Consider the following 25065-nt stretch of genomic DNA (forward strand, 5'->3'; position numbering starts at 1 on the left):
GCTTACTTTAGAGTAAACGTTCAGAGATGTGGAGTTAAGTATGGGAATACAGGAATCTGTCTACTAACGGATTCTGTCTTTTTCTTTCTGCTTCTAATTGCCTTGACCCAGCCATTCATCTAATGAAAATCAAATGAAAACCACGTGGAGATCCCTAACCAGAAGCCAATCCTGATTCAAGGAATCCTGTGCATTTCTCATGTATTATATATTTGAAGGGGTTCCTTCTCTAGAGCAAACAGCAGTGCCCATCCGCTGTACCTGTCTCCTATATTCATATCCCACTATAAATGAAGACAGGTGAGAAGGTCCAGGAAAAAAAAAAGTCAGGATACAATAGTATTTTCCCATTTTTAGAAATCCTGTATATCTATATGCTGATCATAAATGCGACCAAAGCTACCACTGCACTAGTATCTTGTTCAATGGCAGAACATGTATCTGATCATGTAGGTATTCTTCATCAATGTCCATGCCATAATAATAATAATAATAATTTATTAAACTTGTATGCTGCCCAACTTCCAATGACTCTGGGCAGGTCACAACAATCAAGCAAAGAAATTGCAATAAAAGATAAAAGAAGGCAAGTGTGACAGACCAGATGGAATGAAGCAAAGGGTCTTGCTCTCCCTCAGGTGAAGAGCCAGGTCTTCATCACTCTTCTGAACAGCAGGAAGTTAATCAGGCGGTAAAAGAGACAGCAGGAGATTTGGACTTTCAGACCTTCAAGGTTCTACAATGTCATCTGGTCGTGTTTCCTGTCTGGTGTACCTGGGAAGACTGACTTCAATCTTGCAAGTCTGAAATCTCCTGCCGTTCCTTTTATCACCTGATAAGTTAGGGAGGTTCCTTTCTGACTTTCTTTCTCTTCCCATTATGCAGCTGCAGGCTACACCCCCTCTTATCTGATTGTTCGCTAGGCAGCATCTCTTCCCTTGTTTCCCACAATATCATTCCCACATTCCATTACAGGGGCCACCCAGATCTCAGGAGAATCTCATTCCAGAGGGCTGGCACTGCTCCAGAGAAGGCACGTTTCTGGGGTCCCAATAGGTCACCCGGTTTAATCAAAGGAACCCGGACTGTACCAACCCTGCAAGATAGAAGTGCTTGGGCAGATACTAAGGGAGACAGGCAGTTCCTCAAGTAACCAAGCCCTATACCATAGCAGAGGTGAAGTCAGGTATGTAGCTTGGTTCTCACTCGGTGCACAGATACACTTTACACTTGTACATTCAGTCAGATCCAGTTCTGTGGTCTAGATCTTCTGGTAGCAAGTAGCTTATGGATACTCACATTATCACAGTTTACAGCTAGGACAGGAGAAGACTTCCTCATAAGATCGGATGGGCTTAACTCACCAAGAGGAGATGAACGTAATCTAGATAAAGCAAAATCTATGATTTAATCCTCATCACAAAGTATTGTTAAAGTTTGGTCGTTGATAATGCTTTTCATTAATATAGCTCATGTTAAAAGCAAATTTATAGCCAAAATTAAAGAGCTACTACCTTTGCAGATCTAAGACTTCATTTGCAATTTTGGTTCCTATGCTACCAGCTCCAAGGATAGTACCTGTGGACATTCCTGGTACACCAAGAAATTGTGGTTTTGTTGTATCTGTATTTTAAGAGAAAATAAAATGTTACGGATACCAACATTTACCTTTTCTAAAATGAAACTGGTTAAAACAAGAATAGGATATATGTCATGCGCTGCCTACTACTGAGTAAAACACAGACACTGATTCAGGGAAGATCAGGTTCTGGTTTATTTCAGCATAGTGCATAGCTAGAAAAAGCCGAGAGTGAAGGGAGCGCGCCGGTACGGGGTTTAAATAGCCCGCGCTGGTCACCGCCCCCCCCACCTTGGGTTGTGTCATCCCTCCAAGTCCTGTATGCTTCGTTGCCGGTAGGTGAGGGGTCGCAGGGCCCCTGCTGGTGCCCCAGGCTTCGCTCATAATCGCTTTCTTCCTCCGGCCGGTGATTGCTGTCAGCTGGGCGATATCCGTTGCATTCCTGCTGACAGCTCCAGGCGTGCCTCGTGATCCGCCCTGTCTTTGTCGCTCTTTCTTCCCCCTTTGTGTTCTTTTGACTGGTTCTTCCGGCCGGGGTCGTTCCCTTCTCCTCGGGGTCTGTGTCTGTTGTTGTGCGTCGCTTTGCTTATCTTTAAATCCCTTACTCTTGTTTCCGTGGTATTGTCATGTGTGCCGTTGTGCTGATGCATTCAGCTCAACGGTGCTCATGACAATATATTTATTTTAATCTTATTTTATGTGTTTGTTTTTCATGCCCTTTTATGTTACGCAACCACCAGTTTGAACCTTTATGAGTAATATGACATTTCCCTTCAATAAAACAGTGCTCCAATACACTATAATTGCCACTGTTCCACTGAAACAAAAAATGTAATTATGGTTCCTTTTCCATTGTTTTTTTTTCTTTAGAAGACTAAACCCAACCAAAAAGAAGCATGCAGTTTTTCAAGTGTATGAGCACATTTGTCTATGAATCCTCAATTGAGAACAGCAAATGCATCTATCTACACTTTTAATATCGGGTAGGTAGAGAGAAGAGATGCTTTTGAATATGAGCTAACTACATATTAAACTGAAGGCCATTATGGTGTTTAGAAAGTCAGTGCTTTCTTTACTGGGGTAAACTAGCAGGTTTTTTTCTTCCAAAACAGAATGTCAAGATAAGTGACATTACAGACCTTTTGTCTTGTGAATGCACATTGGGTCTGGGGCATCTCTGATTCCAGTTGCATTCAATTTGGAGAAACCACAGAAGAAGTGGTGTCTCAAACAGTTGTCTCAGCAGAGCCTCACTCGTGATACTTGCATGCTTCTGTGAATTCTGGTCACTTATTAAGAAACGTTTGGAAGATGGAGCAAGCACATCTGTTGAATAACATTCAACGGAGCGTTACCCTTGTAACAGCTCGGGTTTTGATCCGTCTAAGCCAGCTACATGAAGTAGCTGAAAGGAAGTGCCTGTTACCACTGAAGGACAGACTTGCCTTCTGAAGACAGGGAACTGCAGGGCTGTCGGTTTTCTTCACCCGATTCGTTATGACCTCTAGAAACATAAAAACAAAAATGCATGAAGGAGTTTCCCTAGCCATACATCATCTGCTCTATGCACAATTTGCTGCTCAGGCAAGCAGGAGAGAAGCACAAGATGAACATGTTATTCCATGTAAGTTAAAAAATAAGTACAATTTTGTCACGGATAGGCTATCCTTAGATGGAAATGGGGGTTGAATTTTGGATCTGGCTAGGTTTACAGTCCCTTCTGGACTCGGTTGCCACCACTGATTAGAGAATTAAATGAGGGATATCTGGCTTTATATACCTTTATTTTGGTTCTCAACAGGCAAAAGTGCTACATATCTGATCCTACTCCCATCTGCTTCATACAGGAGTTTAGATAAACTTTTCACCTAGGCGCTAATTCAGCATCTTTGAAAACCTTTATCTCAGGGCCGACTTCCAACATCTGTGTAAACGTCTGAACTCAACACCAGCTCGGCATGTTCAAAATATATATAAAGCCCCATCAGTTAGCATAAGGAACCTTCTCTTTGATGGCTTCAACAACACATTATTTCTGTATAAACAAAGAAAATGCAGTTTCTTCTAAGGAGAACAATATTCTTTAATGTATCAGAGGAAAATAACTAATATTTCTGCCCCTTTTGCCCCATTTCAGTTTTGAAACCACCCCCGAATGATTGAAGCAGCCAGTTCAAAGTTTGAGAAAACTGTCCTGACCTTGGCACTGTAGGAGGAGAGCTGTATAGGAGGGGAATCTATAACAGCCCAAAACTCAGCTTTCTAGACTAACACATTTTATGAAAAGGCGTCAGCTTTAAGTGAGCTTCTAAGTGAGTGTGGTTGACAAAACCTTCTGCCTTTCAGTAAAATGTGTTAGTTTCATTTTTGCCATCAAACTCCTTCTGATTCTTGAACTTGAAACAAGTGTCTCAAATCTGAAATGGCGTCTCACGTTCAAAGTGCTTGGTGTTTGAAATGTCCTGCACATCACAATAATACTACAGGAAGCTTCTAGCACAAAGCAATTGGAAAAGAGCTTGTCATTCATGTGTGTGTGTGTGTGTGTGTGTGTCTTTTACCCAAAAGGTCTGAAATGTAATGAGAAAGGCCACGTATTTAATAAATACAATCAAATACAGGCTGATATAAAGGTAAATGCAGTATGTTTTACTCAGATCTAGCATTTGTCGCCATGTTTCATAAGTGAATAAAAAACCAACTCAGACAGCAAAATGCTCCAGTTATGATTAACTGGTCTAAACCCAACGTAACTGCTCGCTTAATGTTGTATAATTAAAACATAAAATAGAACTAGATAAAAAATAGGCTGTGTATATAGAGCTGAGAAACTTACAAAACAACTGTATTGATTGACACAATATATTCCAGTTCTTTGGTCCATGGGTTGATGAAACCAAACCACTGACTTTTTAAGGTGACAAAAGAACCATCTTTTGCTTTGAATTTGTAGAAATTTGTAAATATTTTTTCTTTGCTCTGTAGCACTGGGGAAAAATACATTTCATAGAAACAAGTTATTAAATAAAACCAAGGTTAATTTCTGTGCTAACTAAATGGTGCTTACCTACATGGCAATTTCACAAAGCCTTTTAAATGTTCTACATGTTCTCTCAGTTATTCTATTAGACTGATCATATTGATTTCAACGTAACAGTTGGGAAGGAACGGAGCATCTGTTTAGGGAAATCCACCATGGATTTTGAAAGATTCAGCTACAGGCTTCTGCCAGCAAATTGAAGGGGAGATGAAAATCTACTTTATTTCTCTTGGTGGAAAAAAACACAATGTGGACAGAGCTACATTATACTATGCCAGCTAACTCAAGTTACTCTAGGCAATGCCTTGAAACAACTGCATCTGCCTGTCCAGCTTGATCATGGAGAGAGATCACTGGGAAAGGTATGAAAATGAGGAAATTTATTGTACATTTGTTGCATGCAAAGTTATGCGTTACAAAGGTAATGGCTTCGAATTACAGAACTTTTTATATGAATGTGGAGATGGAGGTTGACAGCTGAAGAAGGTAAGAGATGCATGATGGAAGTGAAGCACTGTGAGAATAAATTGGGTGCTTACTGAGACCAGAATGTGTGAAGCCCCCTGACTTGTTTATGAATGTGGAATACAAAAATGAATGACCAGTTGGAAACAAGTACACTGATGTATTTTGGTGATACAGAGAAAACAAATGTGGATTGAACTATAAAACAAATATAAGAAGAGTGACTGGGTCAAGAAGAAGACCAGGAAAATAGTGGTTGAAGCTGAAGAGCTCCTCAAGAAGAAAGAGGTGAGAAGCTTCAAGAAGAAAAGCCAATGAAAAAAGCAAAGTATTTATATGATGGAAACAAAGACAATTTGCAAGGACAGAAAGATATGGAAAAATGTAATTAATAATGTTGCTATAAACTAGATTTAGCTGTATTTCCTTTTCTTATCTCATGTCTAATTTATTTGACTTATTATTTCTTACTCCATCTTTGCACTTTAGCATCATATGGATGGACACATGCATGCATGCATGATGCATGTGCTCTACATGATTCTAATCACATTTCAAGCTGTGGTTTGACAAATTACACAAGGAAGGAACAGAAATAGAAACTTAGAAATAGGATGGTTTAAAAGTTTAAACTGTACACAGTTTTAGTGGCACTCTCTAAGCTGAAAACTAACTCAAAAATATAATGGAACAATTAGCAGTTCTGTGTATGTGTACTCTACAATATTTACACTAACTATTTACAATAGGTCAGTATTTAGTTAGTAAGGTCTCAGACATCAAATAAGCTCCTTGCCAAACTTTAAATCCAAGTCTGCAGCCATTGGATTACATATTTATTTGTTCGGTAGAGATCTATTCTTAAGATCACAGTTCCATTGTTTTGCTACAATAGCCTTCTAAAGCTTGAAAGTGTGTTATGATATCCTAGCAATCTGATGCTTTGATGGATGTTCAAACATTGAACATAAAGATTTGGAAAGGGGCTGTACGTTCCGCTGAACTCATCCATAAACTTCCCTTACAAACCTATCCATCGTGGAGATCTTGTAAACGTGTCCATCTGGATATGCTTAATTGGCTTTACTTTGCACGTTTTGGGCTTAAGGAATAAGGTGGAGAAGAATGAAGTTCTAAATCTCCCATTGGTAGGCTAAACAACTGTACAGTTTCTTTGATTGTGTTAAGAACTATTCGAGGGAAGGCAGTTCTACCTAAAGCTAAGCTATCAATTGAAATCTTTTTGAAAATCAAGTTTGCAAAGTTATATATGTTAATGCTATTTAATTCTGCTTTCCAACAAGGTCATATTCAAATATTCAAGGTCAGAAGCTTCATAGCAAAATGTTTATTCAAGAATTCTACACTGTAGTTAGGGAATAACAGCCATACTATACCTGTTTTGTGTTTTTCAGTTAGATGATTGTGGTCATCTTGGTGGAAATATTCATAACAAGAAGTTCCTAATAGTTCTTGGGGTAAATATCCTAAAATTGCTGTGGCTCTGTAAGGAAATATGAATGGAGTATAATCTACAATCTTCTAAAACTAACTTTCCATAATTCAGTAGCTTTTTTTTAGTATATACAAAATAAAAGACACATACCGTAAGAAAGAGACATTACCTAATTTGGTGAAAGACCCCCCCTCCCCCCATAAACACAGATCTGAAACTATAACTTCTAATCCTCAGAATCTTGCTTATTATTTATAGGAGTAACTTTAATCAACTAGAACTTTTTGGCTTTATGTGAAACTTTTACAAAGTTAAAACACATCTGATTCAACAATGACTTGCTACAGAATGGCTTTATATTGCCAAGGAACACATTACTGGAAGTACTATAGAAAATAGAATTGATACACTAAATATTGAAAACCTTAGCCAAGTTCATTCTAACAGCTATAGTTTTAAAATGTAGTAAGACAAAAACACTTACCGCTGATCTACAAACACAAATTTTCCATCCATGGCAAAGCGGGTTACAAATTCCGTTGGCTTGACTTTAATCTCAATGCTTTTTTGTGGAATGGTGTAAGGGTGTAATCGCCCAATTGCAACAAGACAATTAAAGTTACCACTCTCTTTTTCCGCATCATTCTCTTCTTCAACTCCCACCTCATTTGTGGGCCAACTCTTCAGATAACCAGTGCAATGAACGGTACAGTACTTTTTATGATCTAATGGAGTCAAAACAGAATAGATTTTTATTTTTTTTTTCCTCTAAGAACCTCTGATGGTAGCAGGAGCAGGAAATCTATGCAGAAGACTGCAGTGTTAATCAGTATAAAGATTTGTTTTTAAGCACTATTCAGGTTTATTTGATCTATGGAAGTGCACTTCCAATTTTACAAAAGATTGGGGAACAGAAGTCACAGTTACTGCCCATTAAACTGTGTTCTTGCATATAGTGACGGTTTTCCTGTGCAATATCATTTTGACTTAAACTGTGATGCAGCTTTTAATGACCCCGGTAAAACGGAAGAGGAAGCCTAGATTTTCATAATATTATTTATTAAGACAACTGCTTTTATTGCATTGTTCTGTTGTATTATTGTATTTTAACTAATGTTTTATTCCTATTTTATGTAAATCGCCCACAGTTGCTCTCTCAGTGAGATGGGCGGTGAATAAATTCGTTATCTAAATAATAAATAAATAAATAAATAAAATAATCCTTCAAAGCAGAGCTAGCATTCATGATTGACATTTATATTGTGACATTTCTCCTTACCAATATAATTTAAAACTAGGTGTACAAAACAGTTCAAAAATTCTTCAAAATGTCCCTCTCAAGCGCAAGGCTGCTACTTTGAGTGGAAAATAGGAACCTTTCACTCAACTGTTTGGTTGGATTGCAACACTAAGCCATTCTTGGTTGGTCTTGAAAAAGCTAAGCAGAGTCTGACTTGGTTAATATTGAATGGGAGACCATTTAATTTATTTATATAAATATTTTATTAGATTTAGAGGCTGCGTGACCCCAAAAGACACTGGGCAGCTTACATATTAAAAGTCACAAACACATACACAAAAAGAAAAAGATCATGAATGTCTGGAATAACATAACACACACACACCCAAAATGAAACGGACTAAGCAACCATCTTATCCTCAAGTCTGGGATCAAAGCAAGTTTTCAGACTTATGGAATATCCTTAGGGTAAGAACTGGACAGATTTCCAGGCCGATGCTGTACCAGACACCCAACAGAGAAGATGGCTTCCTAGGTCCCTATAAATGACATTAATTGTAGGGACCTGGAGCGTGCCACTCTGCTCGACCTTACTGGGCAGGCAGAAACTATTAGAGATAAGTGGTTCCTCAAATAATCTGGCCCTGTGCCATGAAGTGTGATAACCAGCACCTTGAACTGCACCCAGAAGCCAACTGGCAACCAGTGCAGCTCATGAAGCAGCAATGACACATGAACTGTGGTTAAGCCCATCATTGCCTGTGTCACCACATTCTGGACCAGCTAACCTTCTGAATGGTCAAGGGCAGCCCCTATGTACAGTGCATTGCAGTTCAGCCTTGAGGTGAATAGGGCATGAATGACTGTCTGAAAGGCCTCCCAATCTAAGAATGAGCACACCTGATGGATCTATGAAACCCCCCACCCCCTTCACAGCTGCTACCTGCTCTTCAAGTAAGAGCTGTGAATCCAGGATGACCTCCAGATTGCAGATCAGTCTCAAATGGGGAAATGTAGTCCCACCCATGATGCAAGGTGGAGATTCCTCAGGACTAGGGGGACCAAATATCCACAGCCACTCAGTCTTATTAGGATTAATCCTGAGACTGTTCCTCCCCATCCAGATCCAAACATAATGAAATCCCAAGGCTATAGGCTAGACTTGGAAGTCAAAAGGGCATCCTAGAACAATGGCACTTCATGGATGAATTCAAGAGTCAAGCTCAACTTGAAGGAAACTTCAACTTTTACTATTCACAGTTTTATTACAATTTTAAATCCCTCAAAGTACAATTATTAATATGTCTGCTCAGAAAGTTCTAGTGACCTCAGTCAGGTTTATTTCTACAGTGCAACCCTCAATGATAAAATAATTCACCAGGATTACCATTTATCATATCTGAAAGAGAATTGTCATTTAAACAATACCTTTCTTTTTTGAGTTTGGCAAGGACTCCTTCTCTTCTTTGACTGTGGTTTTTGTACACTTTATGCGGCAAAAAAATGAACGCCGAGCACCAGAATGCAGATGAGAAGATCCCGCTTGAAAATCCATGTGAACTTGCAAACCAGCTTTCAAGTTTAATCAGAGCAGAATACACAAAAACATGTTTGTAATATAGCTATGAATATTTTGCAACATTATAACCAAATCAAATTATTTACAGTCCCAGACCAATAAAACACAAGTACAACTTTTAAAACAAACAAATAAATAAATAAATAAAAAGAAACCAAACAAGAAAGGGATATCACTCAGCTTCTGCAAACTATAGCTATTGCTAGAAACTTGGCAAACTTTATTGTAGTTGTCTAAGTTATATCTTGTAGAAGGAAGATTGTAATTTCTTGATTAGAGAGACAACTAAAATTTCTGATAACCTGTTTTGTTTTGTTTTTTATCGTATGGCATAGCAGTTCGGTGTTCATGCTTTTTCTTGCTGGGAAATCCTTGTGAGGTCCATCAGCCAGATGTGTAGACTATTTAGCCGTGACAAGTCACGTTGCCCGGGGTGCACCACAAGGAAGCTACTCTACATTGCACCAAGTTGGGCTGAGAGTGTGTGACTGGCCCAAGGTCACCCAGCCTGCTTTCATGCCTAAGGCGGGACTAGAACTCTCCTACTACACCTGATTGGCTCTTGGGCTGAGAGAGGGGGACTGGCCCAAGTCACCCAACCGGCTTTCATGCCTAAGGAGGGACTAGAACTCACAGACTCCTGGTTTCTGGCCCAGAACCTTAACCACTAGACCAAACTGGCTCTCCATAACCTGGTTTGTGAGGGCCAGACCCTATTGGTGGTACAATGGGCAGTGCTGCAATACATGGATTACTGATTCAACCTATCTGAGCAGACACAGTTTGCCTATGGTCCCTATAATAGATGGTGCACCAATTCCAGCCAAGGTAAAAAAATCTATGTGAAATATGTAGGACATTATAGGGGTGGCTACCAACCATCCATGGAGAACCTGCAATTGTGCCATTATAGGGATGGATGATTTCAGCCCTGCTATATCATGATGATTTAATGCTCTATGCAGATTTTACCACTGCTGAAGATTTAGCATGATGGAAAAGGAAGACTGATCTAAGAATATAAGGAAGTGAGCTGTTTTACCACTTAGTCATTGTATCATTCGTTTCAATGTTTAAATTGGAATGGATTTCAATTCGGTATGCATTTCCTACCCAAAAAGGTTTCAATATTCATGTAAGAGCTTTACAGATACTCTTAGCATTTTCCCCACCCCTGAGATCAGATTGGCCCCAATCCCAGCTGTACTTAAAAAAGCCATTAAGATCCAGCTTTTCCAGAAGGTCTTGGTGTCTGTTATGAATGGAAATGCTTCCTGAAGAGATTCTGTTGTTCCTTGGGAGACAATCTTATACTGTGATGCGTATTGTTTTTAATCTTTGTATTTGTAATTGGGAATGTAAATCACTTCGAGTTATACATGTGTGAAGTAGGAAATAAAATAAGCTAAGTTAAACTCAGCTAAAAATAAAATATTACAGAGCAAAATAAATAAATAAATTGATTTTATCATAGATATAATTATATAAGACACAATGGGACTGCATTAAGAAAAGTAGCATTTTTAAATTAAAGGGGTTGTTTGTCCTGAAGCATTTTACCCCATTTTTTATTATATCAGGACTTTTCCACTGAACAAATTAAAAATAAACTTGTACACCGGAGCAAAAGAATGTAAGAAATGGGCACATAATTTAGAACATAAAGTGTTCATTTGCATAGTCAAAAACACGCACATGCTTTGACTTTTCAATTCTATCCAGAGGCTTTCATTCTGTATGTGCTAGATTTGGCTCATACATATTGTGGGAGAAAAAAATCTCCGTGTCCATTAAAGACTTTTAATTGCATGCTTACTTTTGGTATCTATCAGTTTTTCTCTTGGTGAAGCATCTGAAGATGACAATTGCTCTTTCACTTTGGCAACATCCTTTGGGTGAAGATAGTCAAAAAGACTTTGCCCAGTCAAATTCGTCTGATGGAATGCAACATGATTAGATTACTGACCGTACCTCAACCATCTTATTCAACCAAGCCAATAAAAACACAAGACTCTAATGTCTGAGTAATTAAATTACTTCATCACCATTAGAATCTTTTCAATGCAGTAGAAACATTTTTCCAGGCCATATTTCATTCATCTCATTTCAATAATTGCACATCACATAACAATGAGCATTGATGGCCAATTACTAAAATGACATCCTTTGATTCTGAAAACTGTGGTACGCAAGCACCTATTTGGTATGAACCATAACTATTTAGCTAAAACACAAAATAATATTTTATAAAGGCAACTTATGTAAATAAAGCTTGCCTACTGCTTCTATCAAAGAAAATAAGGCCGTGAAACTCCTTACCACAGTCAATAATGGGAGGGTATTTATTCTGTGAATATACAGATACTGTAGCCCTTTGTTGTGAAAGCATCTCCAAGGCAACTTATGAAAATCTTGCTTAAAAAGTGTACATGTTAGGTTGGCACATATAAGTAGTATATAATGATGTTTGGTAACACCTCAAGGGAAGTTTATCCAAAACATTTTATTGCAGAAAGTCTGCTTGACATGAATGAATGAGGTCCTAGCCAATGTTCATTCTGATCTGAATGTCCACACTTCACCCTCAACTTTAATGTGATTTGTGTAATTTTGCTTAGTATGAACCTAGCCATGGTTGGTAAAACATGGTTTACAATCTGGGTCCCCATCTTTCCTGATGCTCATCAAGTTCTAGATCTACCTGATTATATTCTCTAAGTTAAAAAGATCATCTTTATTTTCAAGAACACTTCTGGGTTCTCAAAGAAGATTCCCAGAGGCATTCTTAAAAGCAAAACACAACTGGTGGCTGCTGCCCTGTGACTTCTTTGGAAGTGTCTCTACTTGCCAGAAATGAAGGCAGAGAGGTGGTAAAAAGCCCTTGGGGCTTAGGATAGCACCAAAGACTTGCCCAATCATTTTGCCTTCTGGCAAGTGGATGTTTTGTGACTGACAATGCTTTCCAGGGCAACTATTTTGTCCTCTAAATTCTAAATGTGCCCTCTGTCCCGAAAACATTGGGTGCTCCTGATTGATGATTTAGGGCAATGAATTCATCCTATCCCATTGTGGCTTAGTCAATAACCTATTATTAACATACTGGTTATGTTCACTACTGAGCACTAGGGGGCAATATACACACAGTTTCATTCTTGATGGAACTTGTCAGGCATAGTTGCCTCTATATGTTAGCCTTTATATACAGTCTTGTATGTTCAATCCTTTGCCAATAGCTTTCTAGTCTGAAAGTGCAAATGGACAAGGAAGGTGCACCCATCATGAATATAATCATTGCATAACATGATGTATGACTTCAGCCTAGATTTTTTATTGGCACAGTAAGAGTCGTAAATGTGCATTGCATGTTTTCAATCTTAAAGTAATCAAGCATTTAATTAAAAGCTGTGGTATACTAAAAGCCAAGTGTTACAAAACGATTTGCAAGATCAAAGCTGGAGTCCATAATGCATCCATAATGAACCATTTTGCATTTTGCATGCAGTATAATACTGAAGACAACCATAAAGGGTTAGTTCGGGGAGGAAACATTATTTTCATCTTTATTTTAAACCAAGTAGGATTATTTTTCAGAAATAATCTCTGGCCAGGCACAGAATTCTGTTAAGTGGTGTACAATACTAGAGACACTGCTCCTTCATTATTTGAAGCTCAATACACATACCCTAAGTCTTGTTAATTTTTTAAAATGTACAAATATATTTGTAAAGTACACCAGTAGAATTTCTAAACAATAGAAACCTAATCACAGCGCATCTCTCAATACTGATTCTGTGAAAACAACTTCAAGGATGGACTTTAAACCTTCTAAAGAACTTTTCTGTAACTTACCTCCTCCCCCTCACAGCCAAATTAAAATAATTCCACTAGAAATATATGATTCCCTTGATAGAGCAGGACATTATCACAAAGAAAGCATATTTTCTAAAAATATGCAGGTTTGAACTAAGAAACCTGAGGTCCCAGGGCCGATCTAATCCAATTTCTGCAGCTCCAGCACTGACCTTGAGCAGTTGCTGAAAGTTGATACCACAATTTCCCATCATTTTGCAGCAGCGAACACAGTCTAAGTCCTAAGAATGACTTTATATAGTATTTTGCCCACATCAAGCAGCTTATGTGAATACAGCAAATGTAAAGCTCTTGATAGAAGGATTTTAAATACAAGGTTACCTACTGGGTCATAATTAAGTATCTTGGAAACAGATTCTGAAACAAACAGGATTTTTCCTCTGTCACATCCAACCACAAAAAGGAAACCATCTGCAGCCTATAAATTAAGAAAACAAATATACAACATTAATAGTAATGGCTAAATACGAGCAGCTGTGTAGACAAAATAAGGCCACAATAGAGGAAAGCAATATTAAAATGTTGATAATATTTTCATTAGTATTTAGGCTGTCAGGAAAACTTACAGAAACCAGCACCATAGACACTGTCTTGCCCTGAAGATAGACCCACAAATACTTGTGTTTTTCCTTTCACCTCCTTTCAGCAACCGAGAGTTTGATCCTCCCAGTTACAATCAAGGAGCTCAGTAGGGAATAAGTTGCCTCTGGCATTTCCAACATTGTGGAGTTCTTGGTGTTCTCTGAGCTTGGCTGTTTGCTTGCAGATGTTTCATCACCCAACTAGGTGATGTCATCAGTGCGAGCACCAAGACTCCACAGTTCAACTCTGAGCTACAGATATTCTCTGCTATTGGATTTCCAACATTTGCCCTCCCTGATAGTCAGAATTTACCTTTCATTCTTCTAATTCCAAAGCCTTTAATACATCCTGAATGTAATGCAATCCTCTTCATCAGCTATCGATTAGCCATTTTTGTTTTGTTGCCTTGCAATCTTACAAAGGGGGCTGTATCTCCTCAACTTTATAGACTTTGGGCTAAATATGAGTTTTAGAATTAGCCCTGTGGTATTTATAGAATTTATTTTATCATCACCATCACTTTCAGTACTGTATTTTAAGCCTCATGATCTCTGTAAGTTACACTGTGATGTGATCTGTGGTTACTGCAATAAATCCTTTCTGATTCTGATTCAAGTCAACCAGCGTAATTACGTGCTTACTAAATACAGCTCAAGTTCTCAAAGTCCAGCCAACCTCATTCAACATATTCACGTCTTCACTTACTATTAATGATTTAAATTGCCTGGATTTAATAGCATGACTTTTTTGGAGGGGTTACTTCATATGAATTTCCAATGTACACTAATAGAAATTTATATCATGGAAATAATCAGTCCAATCACGTACGTACTTATAAATAGCACATATCTGCCTAGTCTCTTTGATGTAATATTAAGCTCAAAATATATTTCTTAGACTGTGTTTAAATATTATTTGTATTTTAACTAGAACTAATTTGTGACTCAGTCTAGCAAGCAGCTTACCAAATTCCGTGGGTCTTACATCTTCATCTGAACATTTTAACGTTCCAATCCTGATGTAATTTCTATTTTAAGTCTTGTTTTGTATTAAAATAGAGGACTTCAAATTCAGAACATTTCCAACATAAAAATACCCAGACTAAAGTTTAAAAAGGGCGGTCCAAGTTCAAAAAAGGCAGTGTCGCAACACTGTTCCAACTGCAGCAGAAGTGTTCTTTTAAGCTTGAAACACGTTTCACATTTTGGGAATATTTCTGGGCATGGATGAGACACTCTGCAAAGTCAGAGGAGCCTGTTTTGAGCTCAGAACAGGACATTTGCACTTCTCTATTTATAAATAGTCTTGAAACTGTGTGACTGACCATACATTCTAGATGTAAGCGCTGTGGTGTAAGGCAGTCACTGTTTACAAAAATAGCAGGTCCATGTCTCCACTTTAATTTACCTTAAGGATTAGATGTTGAAGTTCATCATCTTGTAAAAATGAAGGTTTGTATTGAACTTCTGAGTAAGAACTAGTAGAACCTACAAAATATTCATGAAAGAAAATTATTACAAGGAAGGAAGGAAGGAAGGAAGGAAGGAAAGAAGGAAGGAAGGAAGGAAGGAAGGAAGGAGGGAGGGAGGGAGGGAGGGAGGGAAGGAAGGAAGGAAGGAAGGAAGGAAGGAAGGAAGGAAGGAAGGAAGGAAAGAAGGAAGGAAGGAAGGAAGGAAGGAAGGAAGGAGGGAGGGAGGGAGGGAGGGAGGGAAGGAAGGAAGGAAGGAAGGAAGGAAAGAAGGAAGGAAAGAAGGAGGGAGGGAGGGAGGGAGGGAAGGAAGGAAGGAAGGAAGGAAGGAAGGAGGGAGGGAGGGAGGGAGGGAAGGAAGGAAGGAAGGAAGGAAGGAAGGAAAGAAGGAAGGAAGGAAGGAAGGAAGGAAGGAAGGAGGGAGGGAAGGAAGGAAGGAAGGAAGGAAGGAAGGAAGGAAGGAAGGAAGGAAGGAAGGAAGGAAGGAAGGAAAACCAGACACTCCTTAATTAACCAAAACAAAAACAGATACACGATACACACCCTAATTAGAACTCAGAACTGGCATTATAAATCACTTCTACGGAAAACCAACATGGGATTTCATATCATTTTACAGATGAAAGCAAGAGTAAAACAAACAGAATGACATAGCAAATACTGTAGATCTTCTTTCCAACAGATTGATAGGATGAAAGTTGTTGCCATATTTCCTCAATAGTAATGAGAAGATGCCAGGATTATTAAAGACTGAACAACGGTCACTGCAAGATGAGTGAAGTATTGATCAACTCTCCTTGGCAGTAATGTCAGTACAGTATGGGAAGAATTGTTTTGGCTTCCATCATCTGAACAGGATTGATTACTTACATTATCCTATTATAAAGGTTTCCCTTGACGTAAAGTCCAGTCGTGCCCGACTCTAGGGGGCGGTGCTCATCTCCGTTTCTAAGCCTTGGAGCCGGCGTTGTCCGTAGACATTTTCCGGGTCATGTGGCCAGCATGACGACACGGAACGCCGTTACCTTCCTGCCGAAGCGGTACCTATGAATCTACTCACATTGGCATGTTTTCGAACTGCTAGGTGAGCAGGAGCTGGGACGAGCAACGGGAGCTCACCCCGCCGCGCGGTTTCGAACTGCCGACCTTCCGATCAGCAGCTCAGCGGTTTAACCCGCAGCGCCACCGCGTCCCTTATTCCTATTATAAAACTAATGTATAATTAAGTCTTCAGACACACTTAAGTCCCACTGATTTCCTGAACTCAGTTCTGTAGTATTTTGCTACCCAAGCAAGTTCAACACTTATTATAAGCTATTACTACTTAATTTTATTCTGAGTTTGATTCTGGTTTTGATACAGATTTTCCATTTTCATTATTATGGTCCCCCCTCCCCCCAGTTTTGATATTATATACCACCCAGAATCCTTCAGGACTGGGGAAATCCTAATTAAAAAAGAAAAGAGTGGCTAATGATTTGTCCACACATGAAGCAAAATTTATAATTGTTAAAACATGTAATATGTTGCACTAAAATAATTCCTGTTCTCACAACGTGCAAATAGCCTAGTGATTCTTTGTTTTATGTCTTGCCTCCAGACCCCTAAGAAGAAGGAGAAAACAAGTAGAATAGTAGGAAGAATCACTTTGCCTCAAGACTATCTGCTAGACATTTGTGTATACAGGCAATTCATGACGTCAAACCAGAAAATGCAGTCACCTAATTCAAGGGGGATTTGTGTAAGGAAAGTTTGCCAGTTAGGTTTGTACAATGCACCAAAGCTTGAGACCCCAAAATAGAATATCTGTGACTGCTGATCTCTGTACAGCTCTTTCTCTGGCACGTGACACCAAAATGCTAATAACACAATCCCCACGTTCCAAACGTATCCACTGGCCAAAAAGATCATTGAACCATGACGCATTTTGTCAGGTTTTGGCTCAATGAGCTGCGTGGAGGCGACCAAATGTGGTTGGTAGCCTAGGTTTGTCACTTAATATGTTCTGCCAACCCAATGAACTGTGGAGTCCTCCATAAATAATTATTAAACCGATTTATGTGTTTACCTAACATTTTACAAACTATCAGTTAGGATGCAAATGGCAAATTCTACATACCTAAAAATGCAGAGAGCTGAAAGCTTTTTAACTGAAAAGTGTTTTAATTCGCTACTATGAAACAGGTTGATACAGACCTGTGAATATTCAAGAGACACAGAATATGTGTCTTTCCTCTCACTAGATACTTGATACTTTTCCCAGAGCAAGAGGCACTTCATCACCCTTTTCCCCCAACCCATATTCTCCTAAAACACTGGACTGTAAGTCTCTCATCAGCTGAGAATATACCACCGTTGCTTATACTCATTGTGAATGCTCTGAGAGAGAGACTGCACTGAAAATCTGAATTTTTCAATAATTTAGGTAGAAATCAAGAAGGAAGCACAGAAGGATCAGTCGTTTTTACACAAAGATCTTCTTGATGCATTGCCACAAATTGGGGGTTGGGGAGCAACAGAAATTCAAGACTGTTTTTCAAAGGGGCCTTCCATGTAGTAAATCCATTTTTAATAATTGATTGTTTTATATCCTTATTAATGCTTGTTGTAAAATATGTATTGTTTTATTTAATTCTTGTGCACCACCCAGAGTCACTTTTTGTGAGATGGGCAGCTATATAAATTCGAGAGAGAGAGAGAGAGAGAGAGAGATAAATCTCTTAAACTGCTAAAGCAACAATGCTATCTAAGAACGATCAAAATGGTTGTACCCAAATTTAACAAACTGCTTCATGAACAAATGGACCAGTGTAACCTTAAAACTCATTACAAGACCACTACTACATACAGTATGCTTACTGTACTGTATTGTGAGCTTGGAAGCCATAATATTGATTTTTTTTTTTTTGTATCAGAAGCACCTACCAAGGTGCTTCTGTGTTGAAAGGATTTGCTGGTGACATCACCATTGCCAAGGGGACGCCCGAGTGGGCTCCTTTCATGTCCCTGTTATTTTCCCACCGAAGTGGTACCTATTCATCTACTCGCATTTGCATGCTTTTGAACTGCTAGGTTAGCAGGAGCTGGGACAAGTTGACGGGAGCTCACTCCACCATATGGCTCGCGCTCTCAGGTTTCGAACTGCCGACCTTCCAACCTTAATGGTCCTCTGACTCAGCGTCTTAACCACTGAGCCACCGCGGCCCCTATAATATTGATTATGGATGGGAAAATGAAATAATAACAATAATATGCTACTTTATATAATGGATATGGTGAATAAAATAAAATGAAGAACAGATATAGATGCAAGAATAGCAAGGCGTCCCACTGGCTTCCAATAGATGCAGATGCAGTGTACATTTGTACCTGCCATTCTGCCCTGAAGCAGCTGCTAATTTTTTTCAAATGAATATTAATTAATTAAAAATAGGGTACTATAAAATGGTTTCAGAGCACACAATACAAAAACATTCATCAATGTGGAGATGCCAATTATAATTATTTCTAATCGGAACCGTTACCTACTGAACTATGAATGAACTGGGTCTAAGGGCAACGCGGAATGAAGCTAGACTCTACCTGGTTTTGTTCCTGAGCCCCTCATTGTTTCTGTATGTTCCTAACCCAAATGGGCTTTTCGCTAACAATTAACTATGCAACAATTCTGCCCTTTAAACCATGCAGCCATTCCTTGTACCTTTGTAAACATCCCTTGATCAACTGTCCTGGTACTGGTGATTGATGCCAGGGGAGGCGGGATTATCTTGCCCAATCAAGGCAGCATGGCCCGGACTTCCATCATGGGTTGTCTCTCCTGCTGTTTGCATCTGTCACAGTCAACTGGGAAAGGGTCTCTCCTCTTAAGTATACTGGGTTAATTAATGGTCCGTGGTGCATTCTTTTTTTGGGGGGGGGGGAATGTAGCCTGCGGCAGCCACAATCCACACCAACTTTAGAACTTTTTATAAATATCCCATATGGAGAAAATAATGAAGTAACTGCTAAAAGGACAGCTTTCCAATTGCCATTCAGAATTTTTGACGCCAACAATTCTATACTTGCCTCTCAATGACTTTAAATGCTGCACAGCCATCCTTAGTACGGTAAGCTTATCCAGCTTACGTGCCACTGGACTGCACTGCGGTATCATCGTGGATAATTCTTCTATCAGGTTATTCATCTTGTCTCTCCTTCTTTTCTCTGTTTGGCTGTGGGCCTCCCTAGAAAAAAAGACAAAAAATGTATTTCCCCATTAAACTTCTCTCTCTCCCCACACCACAATAATGTTGACCAGCTGGTACAAAGAAGCTGAAGATTACTTTTTAAAAATTATTACTATCCATGTGTCATTCTTAAATACGAAACTCTGAATAAAAAAAATGCAAAGCTAAAATGTACATATAAAAAAGGGATGCTTCAAGCAATGGCCGAATAGCAGAATCAATAGACAACATGAACACACACACACACTAACTCCAACCTATGAACAGCTGAACAGAACCCTGGGTAGCCTGCATCCTAATCAGAAAAATATGGAATATTTTTAGTCTGCAACAGCTTTTACAAATCTGTGTTAACAGTAAAAAAATGGAAGTTTAGAATACAATTTGTGTTGTTTATTCGGTCAGTCACTTCCGACTCTTCGTGACTTCATGGACCAGCCCACGCCAGAGCTTCCTGTCGGTCGTCAACACCCCCAGCTCCCCCAGGGACGAGTCCGTCACCTCTAGAATATCATCCATCCATCTTGCCCTTGGTCGTCCCCTCTTCCTTTTGCCTTCCACTCTCCCTAGCATCAGCATCTTAGAATACAATTTAAGGAGAAGAAAAGAAAGCCCTCAATTTACTCAACTTAGAACAAGCTGGAACACAGAAAGGGCACAAGGACCAATCATAAAAGGATTTAATTAGATTGTTGGAATTCAACAGTCATCCATGCAGGTTTCTTTGCAAGAAAATCGGAGTATCATTCTGTAGCATGGTTCTAGGTTTACAATCCTGATTTTCCTCTTGTCCTATTTTCACTTATTCGTCTTGGCTCCTTTTTTTAACCCCTCCCTTTATTCTGCTGGTACGATCTTCTGGTTTTCGACCTCTGGCTGTTTATTGACAGCAGAACTCCAGCAGTATGGAAACCAGTATGGGGTTGAGCAAAGACTGTGCTTTGGATTCATGCTTTTTATACAGTGCATCAACAAACACTAGACATATGTTTCTCTCCTTGCTCACTGTATAAAGTTCAATGTAAACATTAAGGAGTACTGTGGGGGAGTTGTACAAAAATCATGCAAATTCAACAGAAAGTAACTTTTATGTATGACCCATGGACATAACTGGTTGAATACACGTTCTGTTCTTACGTGCGTGTAGGAAAGAGCACTAGGAAGAGAATATAAATTAGGGAAGCCATACCCCATCCTGTCTGAAGCATTTCAAATGTATCCATGGGCCCAAAAGGTATTTAACTAGGATAATGTACACATTATATTCTAAATGTTCTTATACTCTGCTAACATTTTAATCACTTTCCATTTTGTACAAATATTCATCACTAATTACTACTAATATAATTTCATTTTAAATCTGTTTTTACAAAGCTTCTTAAATCAATTAACAACTTCTGGAATAAATTCTAGGATTACTACTATGATTTCCAAATGCTCTGAAGATTCTTATCTCCTTATACTGGGCATGGTTCTACCATAACTTCAAATACATTGTTTAACCCTTCCAACATATGTTATAAAGTGCCATGATTTTACAAACATTAACTTTGACTACTATATTTGTACAGGTGTATGTGTGTGTACATGCAATCATGTCAATGCAGGAACAGTTTGATACAGACAACAGTGGCACCAGGTGGTATCACCTAGCCACCTTGGCTGATTAGGAAGCTCACTGGAGGTAGCCCTGGTTATTAATTAGATGTACCACTTGAGACAGCTACAGTTACAGGCTACACTGGTAAGTAAAAAATATATATATTTTTTTGTATTGTTATCCAGAAAACTACTTGGATACTTGAACTCAACTTCAAGGAGATTGTATTTTTATATACACCATTACCTTTGAGAACCATTTTAATCATAACACTGACTTTCCAAACAGAGGCAAGCAGCCTGATATTAATTTCATCAGAAAGAGATACATATAGCAGGTTTCTGAAAGTACCTAGTGGAGAATCACTATTATCACCATTGATAGGGGTTGTAATTTGGATATCAAATGGCAATTACTTTCCTGTTGCAGCTGGTGAGAAGGGAATTGGTTTTACAATATGTTTTTATCTAATTGGGCTACAGAGAAGACTGCAGAACTAGAAAATGCTGATTATAGTAAGGAAAAAAAATTATTCATTGCCAGGTATCTAGATAGAACCACTCCCTATTTATTACATAAAGTTAAGGCAATTGTCTTCAAACCCTGTTAAAGAATCAGGAAAGGACCACGGCAGATCACTGAGCTCTTCAAAACAGACCAAATCTGAACCAGCCTAAGGCTATTTGAGAATCAGAAAGCCATCAAGGTATAGATATTGTCAACCCTTTGAGGTAATCCAGACAGGAAACAACAACCACGAGTACTAATACTACTTTTATTGTAAGGTTACAGTAACAGAAACTTGAAGTCTGAAAGTCCTTCTCCCCTCCCCTGCCTTTACTTTCCAGAGAACTAGGGAGGGTCCCTTCTGAGACGCTTTCTCCATCCCCTTTCCTTCTGTGGGCTGAGATCTCTCTTATCTGACCATTGGCTAGGCTGTGGCAATTCCTTCTGTCTCTCAAGGTTACTCTTACAGCCCATTACAGATACTGAACTTGCAAAACCTGATCTACTTCTCTCCAAACTCTGTCTAAAATAAAATCAGAGGTAGAAAGGAGAGAAAGGGGAATGTGCAGCTACCAACATGTGACCACATAGAATGATGTACATAGCTCTCCAATCAATCGTGCCTCTTCCATTAAAAATCAAAATGAAGCAGGTACTTTATTCCCTAGAAGCAGCAGCTGCCCTGCCAATTACACAATATTTACAAGATGAAAAACTGAAGCCACAGTTCCTATTTGTAAAAGTCAACATTTAATGACACAGAGCACAGCAAAGGCTGTGTTTATGTGCCTGAAATGATACAGGGTTCATTTTTCTCTAAGGATAAGCACTCTTAGGAATTTCACCCAAGCTGGTCTAAAAGAAAAACACGGTGGTCATCCTTTCATTTCCAGTGAGAGCCAGTAAGAGACAGTGGAACTGAGTTTGGCTCAAACTGAGTTGGGTTATTTTTCTGAATCATCAAATCAGGGTTCTGAACCAAATCCTGTAAAGACCAAGATGTCTTGCCAAATACTTTGAAATCCAATTTTAATAGAACTCTACAATAAAAATAGGGGACAGGGTGGCGCTGCGGGTTAAACCGCTGAGCTGCCGAGCTTGCCGATCAGAAGGTCGGCGGTTCGAATCCGCGTGACGGGGTGAGCTCCCGTTGCTAGTCCCAGCTCCTGCCAACCTAGCAGTTCGAAAACATGCCAATGTGAGTCGATTAATAGGTGCCGCTTTGTCGGGCAGGTAACGGCGTTCCGTGTAGTCATGCCGGCCCCATGACCGCGGAAGTGTCTTCGGACAAACGCCGGCTCTTTGGCTTTGAAACGGAGATGAGCACCACCCCCTAGAGTCGGACACGACTGGACTTAATGTCAAGGGAAACCTTTACCCTTTACCTTTTACAATAAAAATAAAGAGGAATTACATGTGTTAGGTCATGACCTACACTATTAAATACATTTTGCAAGAAGATATGCAGAAATATCTTAAGTTTGTATTCACAATACCCAACATTAATTTTAAGTGTATTTCTTTTGCAAAAAAATTGTATTTTCTAATTCGCAGTACCTGAAATACTTAATTTTTACATGTTCTTCATCTTCACTCCTAGGAAAAAGAAGCATTAAAATTAAATGCAATGCAAATGAATAATCATGAAGATAGAATCTAAAATATTATGCTGCTTATTACAAAATTCCTGCTCAATGCAGAATTTTTCAAAGAAAGCTGAAATAACCTATCCAGTTCCATGAATGTAGGATAATTTTAAAAAAGAAGCTATAGTAAGACCTATAAAGGGAAAAAAGAATTGCCCCAGTTAATCTTCCACAATTATAGAAAAAAATTCTTTTTATTTTCTGGATATCAATGAAATACTATGCAAACAAAACGTTATTATTAATTATTGTGAATAATCATTAAAATAGAGAAATCAGTAACAGGAGTATCATGGATGAAAAATATTTTGATTTTAGCTAGGTTTTGAGAAAAACCTGAATCTTGCTATGCAGAGAAATCTCAACCATGTACAACATTTCCCATTTATCGGAAGGTCGGCAGTTCGAAACCGCGCAGCGGGGTGAGCTCCCGTGGCTCGTCCCAGCTCCTGCTCACCTAGCAGTTCGAAAACATGCCAATGTGAGTAGATCAATAGGTACCACTTCGGCGGGAAGGTAACGGCGTTCCGAGTCGTCATGCTGGCCACATGACCCGGAAGTGTCTATGACAACGCCGGCTCCAAGGCTTAGAAACGGAGATGAGCACCGCCCCCTAGAGTCGGACACGACTGGACTTTACGTCAAGGGAAACCTTTACCTTTACCTTTACAATCTTTTAGATAGGCTATTTCAACTGTAACCATAAAAAGCAATCTAGCCAGTCATAAGGAGAAATTTGGAACTTTTCACTTCAATATTTTACTTGGAAAGTTTATTATTACTTCCCAATTGGCTAACCACCATTTAACTTGTATTTGTCTGAATCAAGTACATTTAAAGCCGCTTTGAACTTGGTTTGTTTAAGCACACACAAATCATTTCTAAAGGTCTAAATACTTTGCTAGCCAAACTGGAATGCTCTTAAAGAGCCAGGTCATGATGGAATCAGGCCCAACTTAACTACACCTAACTATTCTAAATACAGATAGTCCTCGACTTACGACCATAATTGGGACCGGACTTTCCATCATAAGTCATTGCGGTTGTAAGTTGAGTCACCATGTGATCAGACCTGATTTTACAACCATTTTTATGGCAGTTGTTAAGCGAATCCAGATTTCCCAATGGGCATTTTTTGCCAGAAAAGAGCAAAAACATAACAGAATGTGACCACATGACCACAGGACCCCGCAACCGGTCATAAATACAAGCCAGTTGCCAAGTGCTTGAAATGAGATCATGTGACCATGGGGGGGGGGGTTCAACGTTTTGGGACACTCAGAAATGCTTTGCAGGCCATAAAGCACCCATTCTGAGGCCATAAGTTTGGACTGTCATTAAATGAATGGTTGTAAGTCAAGGACTACTTGTAGTTTTACTAGCCAAACAAGGATAGTTTGTGATCCAACTATGAAGGAATGTGATCATGTGACCATGGGGGGGGGCAAGCAGGGCATGTGCCCCAAGTGCTGTGCTGGGGGATGCCAAAATGAGTGCTGGGGGGGTGCCGAAATGGGCGCTGAATCCATGTTTGCCCCGGGTGACACAGACCCTAGTTGCGGGCCTACATAGCATCTATCATTTTGTTTTATTTTTGCTAAAATAATAATTTTATTATTTATTTTATACCTGCTCTGGAGATCATCAGCCTCAGTGTCACCGGCATATCTAAAGAAAGAGAAACTGAATTAATCAGACGACATCAAAAGAATGAAAAATTGGCGTAACTGAAAATAAATCCTACTGAACAGCAAAGATCTAGGAATAAGGATATATTTAAAAAAAAAAGCCAGAACTTCCTATCTTG

At 39.1% G+C, this 25065-nt stretch overlaps 1 protein-coding gene across 1 annotated transcript in view; it reads right to left on the reverse strand.

The window, feature by feature from the left end:
• BMAL2 (basic helix-loop-helix ARNT like 2) overlaps positions 1-25065 on the reverse strand; it is a 30068-nt gene that overhangs the window by 3279 nt on the left and 1724 nt on the right. Inside the window, exons 2-14 of the mRNA XM_063308119.1 lie at positions 24888-24926; positions 23170-23208; positions 19345-19502; positions 15219-15298; positions 13555-13647; positions 11176-11293; positions 9209-9352; positions 7025-7265; positions 6482-6588; positions 4416-4566; positions 3025-3083; positions 1515-1623; positions 1300-1384 (exon numbers count right to left, since the gene is read on the reverse strand). Of these exons, the coding sequence (XP_063164189.1) occupies positions 1300-1384; positions 1515-1623; positions 3025-3083; positions 4416-4566; positions 6482-6588; positions 7025-7265; positions 9209-9352; positions 11176-11293; positions 13555-13647; positions 15219-15298; positions 19345-19502; positions 23170-23208; positions 24888-24926 (1423 nt within the window). The remainder of the gene's footprint in view (positions 1-1299; positions 1385-1514; positions 1624-3024; positions 3084-4415; positions 4567-6481; positions 6589-7024; positions 7266-9208; positions 9353-11175; positions 11294-13554; positions 13648-15218; positions 15299-19344; positions 19503-23169; positions 23209-24887; positions 24927-25065) is intronic.

This window comes from Candoia aspera, chromosome 7 (genome assembly GCF_035149785.1).
Source record: "Candoia aspera isolate rCanAsp1 chromosome 7, rCanAsp1.hap2, whole genome shotgun sequence".
Lineage (NCBI taxonomy): Eukaryota > Metazoa > Chordata > Lepidosauria > Squamata > Boidae > Candoia > Candoia aspera.